General features: G+C 56.9%; 3 protein-coding genes across 7 annotated transcripts in view; 2 read left to right on the top strand and 1 right to left on the bottom strand.

The window, feature by feature from the left end:
* Nucleotides 1–98: 98 nt before the first annotated feature.
* On the top strand, nt 99–5001 carry DOC2A (double C2-like domains, alpha). Its single transcript, XM_006757754.2, has 10 exons — nt 99–784; nt 1121–1200; nt 1414–1488; nt 1611–1720; nt 3671–3797; nt 3876–3935; nt 4009–4172; nt 4284–4365; nt 4453–4549; nt 4634–5001. Exons 1-10 carry the CDS (start codon nt 514–516, stop codon nt 4777–4779), a joined length of 1212 nt encoding a protein of 403 aa, XP_006757817.1. The 5' UTR covers nt 99–513; the 3' UTR covers nt 4780–5001.
* A 184-nt stretch (nt 5002–5185) lies between these two features.
* INO80E (INO80 complex subunit E) lies at nt 5186–13865 on the bottom strand. Of its 5 annotated transcripts, none has more exons than XM_015560061.1 (8): nt 13374–13865; nt 13166–13236; nt 12908–12960; nt 10308–10386; nt 10096–10207; nt 9594–9710; nt 6327–6419; nt 5555–5635 (listed from the first exon to the last, which is right to left on the bottom strand). In XM_015560061.1, exons 1-7 carry the CDS (start codon nt 13452–13454, stop codon nt 6348–6350), a joined length of 585 nt encoding a protein of 194 aa, XP_015415547.1. In that variant the 5' UTR covers nt 13455–13865; the 3' UTR covers nt 5555–5635; nt 6327–6347. The 5 variants fall into 5 exon arrangements, with proteins under 5 accessions (XP_006757818.1, XP_015415546.1, XP_006757819.1 ...); XM_015560062.1 differs by lacking the exon at nt 5555–5635 and adding an exon at nt 5687–5771; XM_006757755.2 differs by lacking the exon at nt 6327–6419 and having other exon boundaries at nt 5186–5771.
* A 233-nt stretch (nt 13866–14098) lies between these two features.
* The window catches only part of HIRIP3 (HIRA interacting protein 3), a 3016-nt gene continuing 1063 nt past the window's right edge, over nt 14099–16051 (top strand). The window contains 4 exon segments of the mRNA XM_015560059.1: nt 14099–14184; nt 14262–14382; nt 14501–14612; nt 14862–15405. Coding sequence (XP_015415545.1) covers nt 14120–14184; nt 14262–14382; nt 14501–14612; nt 14862–15405 — 842 coding nt within the window. The 5' untranslated portion in view covers nt 14099–14119.

Raw genomic sequence — 16051 nt, 5'->3', positions numbered from 1 at the left:
GGCCCCCTGGAGCGCCCATCTGAGGAGGAGGCAGCTGGGGAAGGGGCCCAGCGTGGGCTGCAGGTGGGGACCAGGCGGACCGGCGGACCCCGGGGCTGAACGCGGTGGGAAGTGCATGTCTCCAGGGGTGGGTGACACCCGGACTAGACAAGCGCCTGCTGCAGGATAGCCAGAGCCCCGAGAGACAGAGGAGACCTGGGGGTGGCTTCGGGGAGCAGGCAGGCCCAGGGGCAGAAGGGAGCCCAGAACGAGGGGCAGGAGCCGGGAAGATGACAAAGGGACACGGGCGGTAAGTGGGCAAGGCTGGGGTGGAGCCAGGACCTGGGGGGAGGGAGTTGGCAGCCCAGCCTGTGGAGCGAGGACCCAGCTCACAGGCTGACCCTCCCTCCACACCTAGAAGGGGAGGCCCCAGACTGGGAGGGTGCTGCCTGGCCTGCAGCCCGCAGCCCACAGGTGTGAGGAGTGGGCAGTGGCTCACGCTGGGACCTCCCCGCCCCCCAGACACGGTGCTGCATGAGGGGCCGCAGGGGCGATCGCATGACCATCAACATCCAGGAGCACATGGCCATCAACGTGTGCCCCGGGCCCATCCGGCCCATCCGCCAAATCTCTGACTACTTCCCCCGCCGGGGACCAGGACCTGAAGGGGGCGGTGGTGGAGGGGGCCTTGGGGAGGCCCCTGCTCGCCTGGCCCCCCTGGCCCTGGCCCCCCCTGCAGCCCTCCTGGGGGCCACCACACCCGAGGATGGAGCTGAGGTGGACAGCTATGACTCGGATGATGCCAGTGAGTGTGGGGGCTCCAAGGGCCCAGGGTGGTATTGGGGGCCTCCAGGCTTGTGGGAAGGGGATGGGGTCCTGCTGGGTGTGTGTGGGGGAGGCCAGGGCACAGGCACTACAGCTGCAGTCAGTGTGGAGACTACAGCTTTAGCGAGGCTCAATATTCAATATTTCTCCTGAGACAACCACCCACACAGCCCAGTTGCAGCCGAACCAGGAACCCAACACACAGGCTGGCAGGCTGACATGCACATACCTTCACGGCCAGCGCACCAGCCGGCCTGCCGCCGCGCGCTCACACACCAGCCTTTACACTCGGCCTCACGCGGCTTCTCTTCCCCAGCCACCCTGGGCACGCTGGAGTTTGACCTTCTCTATGACCAGGCCTCCTGCACTTTGCACTGTAGTATCCTCAGGGCCAAGGTGGGCGCTCCCCCCCTCCCCAGCCTCAACCCTGTTTGCCTCCCACCTGGGAGGGATGGGTTTCCATCCTTCCCTTCTCCCGGCCATGCCCCTGCTCCCCTCCCCACGCCCCCCTCCCAGGTCCCCTTCTCCTTGGCTCTCCACACCCCCAAGATCTACTCCGCTGAGGGAGGGCTGGGAGCTCACCGCTCTCTTTCCTCCCCTCCCCGCCAGGGCCTCAAGCCCATGGATTTCAATGGCCTGGCCGACCCCTACGTCAAGGTGCACCTGCTGCCTGGAGCCTGCAAGGTAATAGCTCCCTCCCTCCCCGAGTCTGACGCAGCTTCTGGGTCTGTCCCCAGCCTCCCCCGCTCTCGGCCTCTGTGGGTCTAGGGAACATGCATTGAGAATCCTTCGTCCCCACGCCGCAGGCCAATAAGCTAAAAACGAAGACGCAGAGGAACACTCTGAATCCCGTGTGGAACGAGGACCTGACGTACAGTGGCATCACGGATGAGGACATCAGCCACAAGGTGCTCAGGTGAGGCCCATCCTCCCTGCTACCAAACCTCCAGCTCCGGGCCTCCTCCGGGACAGCTGTCCTGGGAACCTTCTTTGGTTGACTTACTTCCCGTTAAGCCCCTCAGCTGCTCACGTACCATCAGTGGCGCCCCATCCCTTTGGCAGCGGGCCACGTGCTCCCTGGCATTCCTACCCACACCGCTCCTCCTGCCTCCAGCAGAGGGCTGCCCTCTCTGACCGGCCGTTCATTACTCTGATCCTTTCCTTTGCCTGTTGTCTCTTCTACCTGGAAAGCGCCGCTTCTCCTTCTCTTTCCGCCACCCTAAACCCCACTCCTTGTTCGAGGCCCCGCCTCCCCCTGAAAGCGGTCCCTGGTCCCCCACAGCCCTTTGCAGAGGTCCTGACTGAAGTCAGGGCTGTGCAGCGGAGGTCTGCTCATTCTGTTGCCTCTGTCCTCCCCGCCCCCCCAACATCTCTAAGGAAGGAAGTCTGAGGATAGTAAACTTGCCCAGTCATCCCTGAGGTGTTATGGGGAGAGTAGTCCGATAGGGAATGAAGGGCAGCAAAACCTAGGCTTCTAGAACTTTCCTTTGTTCTTGGGCAATAGGGAGTCATGGCAGAGTTTGTACCAGGGCAGGGGGGCAGTCAGGGCTGTGTTTTATTTAAAAAAAAATTTAGATGTTTACTTATTATTTTTATTGACTTTAGAGAGAAGAGGGAGAGAGAGAAATATCAATGAGAATCATTGAGCGACTGCCTCCTGTACGCCCCCCACTGGGGATGGAGCCCACAACCCGGGCATGTGCCCTGACCAGGAATTGAACCGTGACCTCCTGGTTCATAGGTCGACGCTCAACCACTGAGCCACACTGGCTGGGCAGGGCTGTGTTTGGGAGAGATCACCTTGATGTTGTGTGTGAGGTGGACTGGAGGGAGGACAGGCAGAAACCAGAAAGGCTGGCCCCCTAGTTCAGATACTAGAGAGTGAGGACTACATCACTCGCTGGGTGCCCCGCGGTATCCAGCCCCGGGCTATGCATTTCATTTTTTTAATATTTTATTTCTTACAGAGAGGAAGGGAGAGGGAGAGTTAGAAACATCGATCAGCTGCCTCCTGCACACTCCCTCCTGGGTATGTGCCTGCAACCAAGGTACATGCCCTTGACCAGAATCGAACCTGGGATCCTTGAGTCCGCAGGCCGACGCTCTATCCACTGAGCCAAACCGGTTAGGGAACGGGCTATGCATTTTACATTCCTTCATTTCACTTGGTCCTTACAGTAGCTTTAGGAGGTGGGTGAGTAGAATCTCCATTTTATGGATGAGAACGGAGGCGTCAGGAGGTTGACTTGCCCAAGCTCACACGGTTGCTAGTAGTGGCAGAGCTGGGGATGAACGCTCCTGCATGACAGCTACCCACGGGTGTCACAGCAGAAGCAAGTGCAGGGGCCGAAGGAGACAACACAGATACAAACACTCCTTTCTCACCTCTGGCTTCAGTCTCTCCCCGGCCGGCCCTCTGCATGCAGAACAGGACAGGAGCTCCAGAGGAGTGGGTGCCTGTCCAGCTGCCCCAGGCTCCTCCAGGCCGTCCAGCCCTCACAGCCTGAACTGGTGACCACACCCACCAGTGCCCACCCTACGCAGTCAGCAGGCTCCTGTCCACAGGCCCAGAAGGCAGGGATGGGGAAGGTCCCCCAGATTTGTGAAGGCTTCCAGGTTCGCTGAGCAGGTCCTGATGGACCAGGGGACAGCCTGGGCAATGCAGAGGGAGGGGAGGGGCACAGGGCACACCAAAACATCCTCCTCAGGTGCCAGGCCTGGTGCTCACCGCAGCCCATCTTACAGATGAGTATTTAACGAAGGCAGAGCAGGACCAGCCTCAGGTGCCCATGGTTCCATTGGAGGCACTTTCTCACTGGAGGGGGGCCCAGGGACCCCAGGGCCCTGACCTTGGTTTCCCTGCCAGGATCTCCGTGTGTGACGAGGACAAGCTGAGCCACAATGAGTTCATCGGAGAGATCCGTGTGCCCCTCCGCCGCCTCAAGCCCTCACAGAAGAAGCATTTTAATATCTGCCTTGAGCGCCAGGTCCCGGTCCGTATGGGGCCGTAGGGTGCTGAGGGGAGGGGTTCCTGGGAGGCCGGGTTTCCAGAACCTTCTCTTTGCCTTCAGCTGGCGTCACCCTCTTCCATGTCGGCAGCGCTGAGGGGCATATCCTGTTACCTGAAGGAGGTAAGGCGCCTCACAGGGACCAGTCGGGGCGGGAGGTGGTAAGGATGCAGGCTGACCTGTGTCTGCCCCCAAGCTGGAGCAGGCGGAACAGGGGCCTGGGCTGCTGGAAGAACGAGGGCGCATCCTGCTGAGTCTCAGCTATAGCTCTTCACGCCGCGGGCTACTGGTGGGCATCTTACGCTGTGCCCACCTGGCTGCCATGGACGTCAATGGCTACTCCGACCCCTATGTCAAGACGTGAGCCCTTCCTTCCCCTCCCCTCCCCAGGGAGCCTGACCTCTGCCCTGTCCTCCTCTGGCCTATCCCTGACCACCCTGCTCCCCTGCCCCTGCCCCACCTCCTTGGCAGGTACCTGAGGCCAGATGTGGATAAGAAATCCAAGCACAAAACAGGCGTGAAGAAGAAGACTCTCAACCCAGAATTTAATGAGGTAAATGGGGAAGGGACAGAGCTCACAAGGGGCAGGGGTGGGGCCTGGGGCAATGCCTCATGGAAGGTGTGGCTTGCCCTGTCCCAGGAGTTTTTCTATGAGATGGAACTCTCAGCTCTGGCCACCAAGACTCTGGAAGTCACAGTCTGGGACTATGACATTGGCAAATCCAACGACTTCATTGGTGAGGGAGGAGCCGCTGGGTGGTGCTGAGGGCGGGCAGACCGGCAGCCGGCAGGGCCCTGATTTTGCCTCTCGTGCTCCCCAGGGGGCGTGTCCCTGGGACCTGGGGCCCGGGGAGAGGCCCGGAAGCACTGGAATGACTGTCTGCGGCAGCCAGACTCGGCCCTGGAGCGCTGGCACACCTTGACCAGCGAGCTGCCCCCTGCAGCCGGGGCTCTGCCCTCAGCCTGAGCTAGGCAAGCAGCTGCCCAGCACAGGCCCCTCAGGGCTGGGTCCAGCACCCAACCTTCCCACGAGTGTGTTGCACGTTTACACGGGGTGGATGCCCCGCCCGCCCTGCACTACCTGTCTTACTTCGTGAGAATCTCTGTGACTGTGGGTCTGTCTTGTGAGGGACTGTGGAGATCTGTATTCACATATGCAAACTTCCTCCTGCCTGACTCGCTACTACATGCAAATATGCAAACCATCCATCCTGTGCACACCTGCAGGGGAGCCCTGCCAGGGCCCCTGCCCCAAGAGCCCAGCTGCTGCTTCTCTCTTGCCTCTCCAGGCTGCCCGTCCCCTCCACCACAGGGAGGAGGTCGGATTAGGGGGGGTTTGAAAGAGAAGATTCCAAAAAAGAAAAGGACAAAAACCAAAAAAGAGCCACTCCTTTACTACAGAATCTTCGTTTGAAAACAACACATCTAGCCCTGCACAGCTGCCCTTTTAAATGCAGGGGGAGGCGCCGCGGGGTCCCGGCCTCTCCGAGGGGTGGCAGATGTTCCCAGCCACTCATTTAAATCAGTGTCCCCAGGACGGGGCCAGGATGTGAGGGCAGCCTCCTGCCCTTCCTGGGGAGGGGCCCTCCTTCCAGGGGACGTTTATGCATGTTTACGCCTCTTCTTCCGATTGTGTCAGTGGCCGCAGCATGGCAACTGGGCGTCAATAAATGTCTCTGTGGAAGCTGGGGCTCATGTGCTGGCACAGGGGGCTGGACAGGGGCCGGGCAGAGGGGGTCACTCCGGGATGTCGATCACCAGGTCATCATCTCCATCCAGGGCATCATCCCCGCTGCCTGCATCGCTGAACATCTGCCGAGGGACTGCACTCAGGATCGTAGGGGGGGGCATCTTAGTGGGAGGCAGTGGGGCCAGGGCTGCCCCCACCCCAGCCCCAGAACCCCGGCTGGGGAAGGTCAGCGGCCCTCCCACAGGGCAGTCAGGGGGTCCCACCGCCATCTCCAGCAGGGGGGGGGGGGAAGAAACACAGGGAGGGGCTGTCAGGAAGGAATGGGACCTCTAGGAGGCCGGCACTGCCCCTTACGGCAGTTCTGGGGGGTGGGGAAGGGGCAAAGGCTCATTCCAAGGGTACTGGACACAGCCAGGCCAGCCACACTGGAATCAGGGGCCTACCCCACCATAGCCACTTCAGAGTCTCAAACCAGCAAGTGCCTGGGGGTAAGGGGTAGTAGTGATGGAGGCAGTGATGAGGGCGGGAGGGGCTTACAGGAAACCAGGAGGGAAAGGCTGGGCCCTGCCTCACTCGGCAGCCCCTGTGACGGCACAGCAATCAGAGCCAGCCTGGGCCTGCCTGCCTCTAGGCACCTGATACCACTGGCCACCACTGGCCTTCTCTCCCTCCTCCTACGGTGGGGCTCACTGGTTTGGTGGTAGGGTGGGGGTGTCCTAGGTCTTCACCCCCTGCTATGTGAGTGAGGCCTCTTACATCTGGGCTGGCCCCTCCTTGGGATCCCCACAGCCACTGGCCTAGGCCAGGCCCTCCTCTCAGCTCACCTGGACTACGGGACCAGCCTGCTAACTGGACTCCCTGCCTTCAGCCTCTCCCAGCTCCAGCTCCTCCTCCACACTGCAGCCAGAGCGGCCTCTCTAAAACACAAATCTGAGCCGTCACTCCTCCACTTGATGGCCTCAGGCCCCTCGCTGCCCGCAGGGCAGGCGGTGCCGCATGCCTGAGAGCGGCGGTCCTTCCACCTGCAGTGTCCTTTTCTATTGGTCCTGCTGTGTCCTCTGAGGCTGGGAAGTGGCCTCTGTCCTGCCCAACCCTCCAGCCCCACTCCTGCCAGGTCCTGACAACCTTCCCCCCAGAGAACGCGGTGGGCTGCACGCCTTGCCTGTGAGCACAAACCGAGCACACACTGACAGTGATTCGCTTTAATGCTCTCTGGCCATTCTGACCGCCCTGGAAGGGAGGAGAGGTCAGGGGCCAGAGGAGAAAACAGGCTGCCAGGTCCCCACTGGGCAGTGTCCAATCTGGCCCTGGGTTGCAGGTGGCAGGAAATGCTTCTGTGTGGTCTTCACAGTGGCCCTTCTCATTGTTTTGACCCATTCAGCCCTCATGGCCCACCCTCACCCTGTTCCTGGGTGGCGTGGAGGGCCAGAGTGGGTTTTTCATCAGGGTCAGCACCTCAGGGTACAGGAGACTGCCAGGACTGGTGACAGGAGGCCAAGCACTGAATAGCACCCTTGTATCCAGTACGAGGCACCCATGTGTACACAGAGGAGCAGGCACGTACATGGCTGAAAAAAGCAGCGACACGAGGACTGTCCCCCTCCTCTGGCCACTACTCTTGATTCCTACTCCAGCTCCCACTTCCTAACCTGCTTGGACTCACTCAATGGCCCCCTCAGGTGACCAACAGCAGCTAGTGTTTACCTGTGGCTTCCTAGGGACCAGGCACTGGGCTGTGTTCCTTCCCTTCACTCGTGTTAACGTGACAGTGACCCAGTGACCCCAGGAGAAGCTGAAGCTCAGAGTGAAATGACATGCCCAAGGTCACGTGGGGGAGCTGGGGTTCAAACCCAGCCGAGTCTGACTGAGGCCCAGGCTCCTAACTGACCTGCTTCAGTCTTCATAGCGTTCCCTCCTCACGCCACGTCACTCAGAAGCCTCAACAACCCCCACTCCCTTCACAGACCTGCCCGCCTCTGCGCGTCAAGGCCTTCTACGACCCCCCATCCTAGTTTCCTTCCCAACACTGTTCCCTCATCCCTCCTGCTCCAGCCCAAACACCGGCCATGTCCTCTGTCTTCCTCCCACCACTGCCTCAGCCTGTAACACCCAAATCTCACTTACCCTGGGCTCAAGTGTTACCTCTTCTCTGAGGCCTTCCCTGAAGTCACCCCTTCCCCCAGCACAGCCATTGATCTGGGCCTCTCCCCGAACCAGTATTTTCTCTCCTGAATGTCTAGAGCTTAGCTCCCCAAAGCTTCTCCACTTCAGGACCAACCCCACAGAAAGCCTCCAACTGCCGAGCTCACGCCACACACCTCTGCCCATCGGCCCCAGGCTTCGCTGACCCTGGCCATCTCCACCATCCTGCCCTACAGGCCAGAACAAAATCCTTGCCAAGTAGGGTGGAGGGTCAGTGTGTCACGCATTACCTACCCATTTTTCAGGCTTAAGGGCCAAGGTTACACAGGAGTAAGTGGCAGAGCTGGGAGACGAACTCGAACGCACACCCAGCACCACCACAAGCATGTCCTCCCATCGCACTTCTGGTTCCAGAACCTTGAGTCCAAAGTCCACCTGACTTGAGAGCTGTCCAGCCTGGTACCTATTCCACTTAGACTCAGCCGGACGGCCACTGTGCCTTCCCTGTCCTCATGTCTCCTGGAGCTAAGGGCACAGTCCTCCCCTCTTCTCCACCCACTCTCCCTCGTGATCGAATCCACCTCCACGCTGATGACTTCCAGCACATACCCCGTGAGCCCCAGGCTCATCACCCAGGTGTCTTGTTGGCATTTCCAGACAGAATCTCAACATGTCCAAAACCAAACTCCTCATCTCTCCCACTCCTGACTTCTTTGGTTGCTCAGGCCAAAAACCCTGGAGTCAACCCGGACTTCTTTCTCACAGCCCACACTGGTCTTCCTGTGGCTCATTCTTTGCAATAGACCCTCTCTACTGCTATCTGGTCTACTGCAGCAGCCTCCTCACTGGTCTCCCCATTTCCATCCTGACCAGACCCCCTCGTCCTCTCTTCTCCCTCCCCAGTCTATTCTCCACACAGCAGTGCCAGCAATTCTGTTAATACGTAAATCAGATCAGATTCTCCCTCTGCCCAATCTCTCCAAAGACTTCCTATTCATTCATAGTACAAGCCAAAGTCTTTACACACCGACAGGGCCTTACACCATTTTACCCGTTATTTCTCTGACCTGCTCTCTGATCATTCTCCCCCTCTGACTTTCATTCGATCACATGGACTCCTTCCTGGTCCTTGAACAGCCAAGTATGCACACACACTCCTACCCCAGGGCCTTTGCACTGGTTAGCCTTCCTGATTGAAACACTTTGCCAGAGAGCCACATGGCTTGTTCTCATTTCCGTGAAGTCTCCACCAAATAACACCCCAGACCACCTAACCATAAACACCATCTACTCTGGTGCTTCCCATCCTCTTCACCTGACTCCATTTTTCTGCACTGGTATCTATTTTTTACTTTCTGCCTATCTGCTAAAATATGAGCTCCACGAAGGCAGAGATTTGTCTGTTTTATTCACTACTTCATCTGCAGCACCTAGAACAGTGCCTGGTGCATAGTAGACACTCAGTAAACACTTGTTGAGTACGTGTATTTTGATTGCTCACTATACAGACACAGAATCTGAGCCTTGGAGGGTGAAGGAGCCCTGCTCAAGGTCCCATGGTTTCAATGGGTGCAGCCTTGACTTGATTCTAGATCCCACAACTCCGTCCCTCCCTCTGGGGCTGCCGGGCATCACAGAACAGCTGTGAAAATGAGCCTGCCCCCACCTCCCCCCGGTCACACTGCAACAGTCTAAGGGCAGGATCCCAGGCATCTTTACTCTGAGTCCTCCAAGGCTGGTCCTACCCGATTTATCTCCACATCGAGCCTGTGAACCAGTATCTCTCTGACCCAAATCCCTCAGTACTTAGCCCTGGGCTGGGCCCCCAGCAGCCCCAAATCAATCCTTTAAAATTCTCAGAGAGGCCCCCAGCCTCTGTCCTGAGCCTCCCTCAAATGGCTATCCTCCTGCCATTCTGGCCCCTCCCTAACATCCCCCGAACTGGGTACCTTGAGTTTCCGGGGCAGGCGGGGCCGTTTCTCCCGCTTGGGCCTCAGGGGGCTGGGCTCGGGCAGCTGCAGGGCCAGGTAGTCAGAAGGGAATGGGGGGTAGGGGGGGGAAGCCAGCTGCAGGTGGGAGTGGGGGGAATGGAGATGGGAAATGGAATGGATGGGTGGGAGGTGAAGGGGAAAATGCAAACAGGAAGAAGAATGGAAAAACAAGAGATGATGATGAGTGTGGCTTCTGAGAACAGAAGGGGATGGGACAGCAGCAGGACTTTGTCCTGGGGTCTGCTCTCCTCAGTCATATCTGTCCCCCATTCCTACACCAGAGAGAACCAGGCAGCCATGACTCACACCCCTCCAAGGGACGCTTGCTGGTCACACCCCGACTGATGCCCCCAGAGCTGGGCCAATTTCACCCTGAGGCCTGGCCTCTTCTACCCAAATGATGCCCACCTTCTTCCCAGGCATCTTAGTTACCATTTCCCATCCCTGAGCCCCAACTCACCGAGCTCAGGTATGGGGAGGGGGCCCCGGAGGCCTGAAGGGGAAACCCTGCTGAAGGAGGCAGAGAGAGGCTGGAGGGAGAGGGGGCACCCCCCATCGGAGGGCTTCTTTTCCTGGAGAAAGGATAGGGGAGGGGGTCAGAGGAAGCTAGGAGGCCCAGGTGCTCCCCCCGCCCCCAACCTCCATCCCCAGAGAATGATGGCTTCTTCTCACCTCTTGGGGGCTGGCGTGTCCGACAACTTGGGTGTCCCCTCTGTCTCACTGTTATCTGAAGATGCAGTGGCATCTGAGTCTGTGAGGGGGAGGGCTGGTCAGTGGGGAGGGTTCCTCTCCGCCCCAGAGGGCATGACCTCGACTCTGGAAGGGCGCCAGGCAAGCTGACTCTTCAGCTGGCGCGCACGTGCTATTCTGGGGAGCCCCGAGTCTCCAACTTCTTAAAAGGTCCTTTACATCTGACTTCCAAACACTTCCTGCCAGGCCACTCCATGGTGACACATGTTAAGCACTTCCGACCTGCCAGACTCTGACCAGGCACCTGGCATTCACCGCCCCTCCTTGTCTTCATAACCATCCAAGAAGGAAGGTGAGGGCTTCACTTCCACTTTTCAGATGAGGCCACTGAGGCTAAGAGTAAGGTGTGGGGCTGAACTTGAACCCAGGTCTCTGACTCTCTGGCCAATTTACGCCACTCTCTCCTCATTCACCTCTAAGCTGCTTTCAGCTCCTGCCTCTGCTCCACTCCCTATGGTCCAGGGTCCTGTTAATCAATCTCTCAACTTTCTCCAGTCTTTGTCCACTGCCCGCCCCCCATTCCAACTGCCACAAGATCAAGCCACTACCCTGTGGGGTCAAAATCCCCTAAGCAATCTCACCTCTCCTGCAGCACACTGTCCACTCCTACTCCAGAATGACCCCAAACTGATCACATCTGAAATGCTTAATGTGGCCTCAACCTACCTTTCTGATCTCCCAACCAAACTACACTCTTCACATCATGCCAATCAATTTAATAAAAAAACAACATTTATTTCCCAGTCCGTGCCTCTACCTACAAGGGCCATCACTCATTTGACAAATAACGGCTATGTGTATGTGCCTTTCTCAATTTCTTGGCTGAGATACATCCTTTAAGAAGCAAATCATATACATGTCTAATCACTATTGTACAGCTGAAACTAATATAATATTGTATGTCAACTGTAACTGAAAAAAAAAAAGTGATGTAATGGCACCTCTCTGAGAAGTCTTCCAAAATCCTTCAGGCCCAGTTAATTGCTGGCTGTTCCAGATTCTGCTCTCACACGTCACAGTTCTCCTTACACTGTGCTAACATGTGTCATGTGTGGGCATTTCCGTGACCAGACTGTGGGATTCTCCACGATACAAGTGGGCCTATGTGTGCAGCTCTTGCTCTTCAGATTGATCACACTCTGACCATGAACACGCCGACTTTCTTGCTTCCTACCCTGAAACCCCCCTGACCAGGAAGTTCACTGGAATCCCCGAGGGAAGGAACAAGCAGGCAGAGAGAAGCCAGAATAAAAGCCAAATGTTTTTGCCACGACCTAGACGAGCGGGCTTCCACCTACTTCTCTGACCTCATTTAGCATCTACTACCCTCCTGTAATATGTAGATGAATGGTGTCGTGTTCCAATAAAATTATTACAAAAACAAGCAGCCTGGCTGAATGCCATCTGCTGACCCTGCTCTGGATCAATGTTTAAAGGGGCCACAGAGAGAGGTGACTGTATGTGACATGGCTTCTGAGGGTCCCATCCTGGAACAGAGGCACAAATGCCACTCGAGGGCGTTTCGAACCGTGGGTCTCAGCTCATGGGTAGGTCATGAAGTCATTTTATTTGTTGCAATCAGCATTCAATGAGAAAAAAAAAAAGCAGTCTAAAAAGTGTCAGAAAAAATGTGTATAGTGATCTTAACACTTTCATTAAATTTTGTCTTATAAGTACTTAAGTAGAGACTTGCTCATGATGTGAAATGTATTGTTGATTGTAATAGTGCTTTAAAAAGTTTGAAAACACTGCTTTATGTGCTTTAGCCCTTCTGCTCTTCAGACTCTTCTGTTACCTCAGAGTATTTGCATTTTGTTATTCTCTCTGCCTGGAAACCTCTCATTCCTGCCTTCTAAGATTTGTTTGTTTTTTTTTCTTACCCAGGTCCTAGCTCCAAACTACTGCCTAAAAAAGGCCTTCCTTGGACACTGTTGAGACATCGCCTGCCGTCTGCTTTTATATGGTCTGCAAACTAAGAATGGCTTTTATATTTTTAAATGGTTGGGGGTGGAGGGACAAAATATAGTTTATGATGTGAAATTCAAGTTTCGTTGTCCATAAATAAAGTTTTACTGAAACACAGCCATGCTCACTTATCTATCACCTTTGGCTGCTTTTGCACTACAACAGCAGAACTACGTAGCTGTGACAAAGACTTGTATGTTCTGCAAAGCCTAAAATATTTGTTAATTGGTCCTTTATAGAAAAAGTTTATCACCCCTGCTCTAGCCTGATCTTATTCCTTTCAAATCTAACATTCTAATTTCTTGCTTACTTATACTGTCCCCAGCTAGGATAAAAATTCCAAGAGGCTTCATCCATCTTGGTCACCACAGTACCTCCAAAGTCAGTGCCTACAACACAGACGTTCAACAAACGCTCGAGTGAAGAACAGTGGCGGTGGCGGGCAAGCAAAGAGGCTGAGAACCCCTGGACGCTGGCTGCCTCCACGGCCTGAAAGGAGGCCCAGGAAGCTGGCTGCGCGCCGGGAACCATGTCGCCCCCCTATCAGGCATGCTCACCCGAAGAGTCTTCATCCACGTTCTCGTACTGCAGGAGCCGGTCTAGGAGGAAACTGAGGAAAGAGGCGGGGCGAACAGTGTTCACTGTGGCCGCAGCAACGCTGTCTGGCCCTTGTCCCTCTGGCTGGTCGGCTGGCGCCTAGCGACAGCCCCAGGCAGGCACCATGCCCTTGGGCCCGATTCCCGCAGCCGGGTCCGAGTACGTACCGCCACCGGGACCTCACCCCCGGGGTTCCCTTCTCCCGCCCGGCGGCTCACCTCTTGTCCCGGGACACCTTCAGCAATTTCCTCTGTGCCTTCCTCAGCTCCTCCTGGAAGCACTCGTGCTCCTGCATCACAGTCAGGGGCGCGCTGAGCCGGCGGGGCCCGGAACCTGGCGACAGCGCACCCCACTCCCTTTCCTCGTGGGAAAACCGCGGTCCTCCCGGAGGCAGGCCTCACCCCCACCTCCTCACCCCGCACTCACGTAGATGAGGAACTTGAGCTTCCGCTTCAGGTTCCGGTACTTTTTCTTGTAGTCCACTTCGCCGTCCGCCGGCCCGTTCATGACCAGCCCCGGAGCGGCGCCCAGCCCTGAAGTCCCGCTACCCTCCCAGCGCTCGGCCCCGCCTCTCCACCCTCCACTTCCGGAGACGAAGTCAAACCGTGCCCGCGGGGACTACAATCCCCGGCGTGCCCCGCGCCCAGGTTTCGTTACCACCCCGTTGCCCTCTCAGGGAATACCGGGAAAGGAACTTCGCTACCCGGGACGACGCTAAAGATGGTGTCGCCGCGACTTGATGACGTCACAAAGATGGCGGACGCCGGAGATTCGCCCTGACCGATTCTACGCGTGCTCAGAGATTGGCAGGCACAAGACTCTTCCCCCCGGGAGTCCTAGTTTTCAGGAGAGATGTCCCTTTTCTTCTGTCTTCCGAAGTCACAGCGGCCTAGCTGGCACGAGACCACGGACGGAGGCGTCGCGGACTGATTACGTACACCCAAAGGTTGCCGCGCCGAATCTAAAATAAGGGAGGAGCCGCGAGACTCTCCAACTGCCGGGAAATCAAGGTTTGTCTGGCAAAGCCCTCGGTCCAAGCGGCCCGCAACCGACACCCAACCGTCCTTTGCCTTACAACGCCACGACACTGCGCGTGCGCACGTTCCTGTCAAATGCGCTAGCGGAGGCCGGGAAGAAAAAAGGCGGGGGCCACCAACCCCAACCCGCGCAAAATGGCGCGGGAGAACGAGATGCGGGAGTTTACCCGTAGCTTCTTCCGAGGCCGCCCGGACCTCAGGTGCACTGGAGCTTGGGGTGGGGGTGGACAAGGGCCGGGCCGGGCTGGGGACTCCCCCTTGACATCTCTCTCCGCAGCACGCTCACCCACTCCATCGTGCGGCGAAGGTTCTTGGCTCACACCGGCCGCGACCACCTGGATCCCAAGGAGAAGCAGGTGCTGAAGCGGCTCGTGGAGGAGGAACTGCTGAAGATGCAGGTGTGGGCGGAACCCCCTCCACGGGAGGCGGGGCTTGTTGCTGAGGAGTAGGGGCCAGAGCGGGGGTGTAGCAGAGCATCACCTTGATACACGTTTTGCCCTCTTGATGCACAAACAGGGGGATGAAGCCGGTGCCAGAGAAGGACCAGACCTTGCCAAGAAGGCAAAGAGGCCTCCCACCTCCTGCAGTGACCCAGAGAGAAAAAGGTTCCGTTTGAATTCGGATTCAGGTTAGTGCCTTCTGCATAGTTGGTTCATTCAGAAAGTATTTACTGTGCATGTAATATGTCCCAAGGCATTGGATGAGGTCGTGAAGCCAGTGAGTCAGGAACCCGGAACAGGGTGGACTGATGGGCCGTTTCCTGCTGTCTCTCCTCTCCTTTCTTCTGTCTGAAGCAGGGTTTAAGACAACCTATCCCAAGTGGAGGAAAAGGGGCAGGAGGAACCTGTCCCAACCTTCTCTTCTCTCCACATTCCAGAGCCCAGTGCTGCAGCCTCCAGTCCAGACTGCTCCAGCCACCCAGCAAAGAACGGGATGGGGGCAGTAGCCAGCCCCACAGAGGAGAGTCCAAAGCGGGCCTCAAAAAGAGCAATTGAGAGCAGCGATGAGGAGGAACAGCAGAGGGACCTTACTGCATACAAGACTGGATTAGAGAAGGAGGCAGGGAAGGAAAGCTGGAAGGAGGAGGAGGAGGAGAGCTCTGCTAGAACAAGTAAGGTCTGGAAAGAAGAGAGCAGTGAGGAAGGGAATAAGGAAAAGGAGTCCAAAGGCAGGACTAGGAAGAAACGTGTGACAAAAAACAGGACCCAGTGGGATGGTGGCAAAAGGCAGAGTGGCAGCAGTGAGGAGGATGGGGAAGACAGCTGGCGGAAGTTGAAAACAGTTACTAAAGGCATGGGAAAGTCAGCTAAAGTAGAAAATGGAAAGACAACCAAGGGTGAGGCAAGCGACTTGGAGAGGGAGGTGAGTGACAGTGAGGCAGGGGGGACCCTCACGGGGGAGAGGAAGAAGCGCTCTTACAGGAAGAGCTCCAAGAAAAGCAGGCCCCGAAGCTCTTCCTCCTCTTCTGCAAACGGCAGCCCGGAGCCCAGAGGCAGGAAGGTGAGGACGAAGATGGGGTGGGAGGCCACCATTAAGAACAAGCAGGTACCAGACAAGATTTCAGCTAGTAGGAAGCAGGCCATGGAGGAGAGTGAGGACAGTGAGGAAGAAACTGCCCAAAGGATGGAAAACAAAAGAGCTAAAAGGCACCAGGAAAGTGAAATGGAGAGTGAGGGGGAGGAGACCCTAGCCAAGAAAGAGAACAGCGAGGAGGATTGGAAACCCAGAGCTCCAAACAATGGAGGGAAAAAGTCAGCTTGGGAGAGGAGCAGTAAGCAGAAAAGCCTGGCAGCAAAAGTGCTGGGAGACCGGGGGGACAGAGAGGAAGAGAAGGAAAAAGCAGCAGCAGGCAGCGGAGATAACAGTGGGGGAGATGAAGAGCCCCTAGTGCAGAGGAAGGGCAAGAACAGGACTCAGCGGGATGGTGGCAAAAGGCAGAGTGGCAGCAGCAAGGAGGATGGGGAAGACAGCTGGAGGAAGGTGAAACCAGCTACTAAAGGCATGGGAAAGTCAGCCAAAGTAGAAAGTAGAAAGACAACCAATGGTGAGGCAAGTGACTCAGACAGG

Source organism: Myotis davidii, unplaced genomic scaffold, assembly GCF_000327345.1.
Source record: "Myotis davidii unplaced genomic scaffold, ASM32734v1 scaffold1695, whole genome shotgun sequence".
Lineage (NCBI taxonomy): Eukaryota > Metazoa > Chordata > Mammalia > Chiroptera > Vespertilionidae > Myotis > Myotis davidii.
The sequence above is the reverse complement of the archived record's forward strand: the minus strand, read 5'-3'. Positions and strand labels throughout refer to the sequence as shown.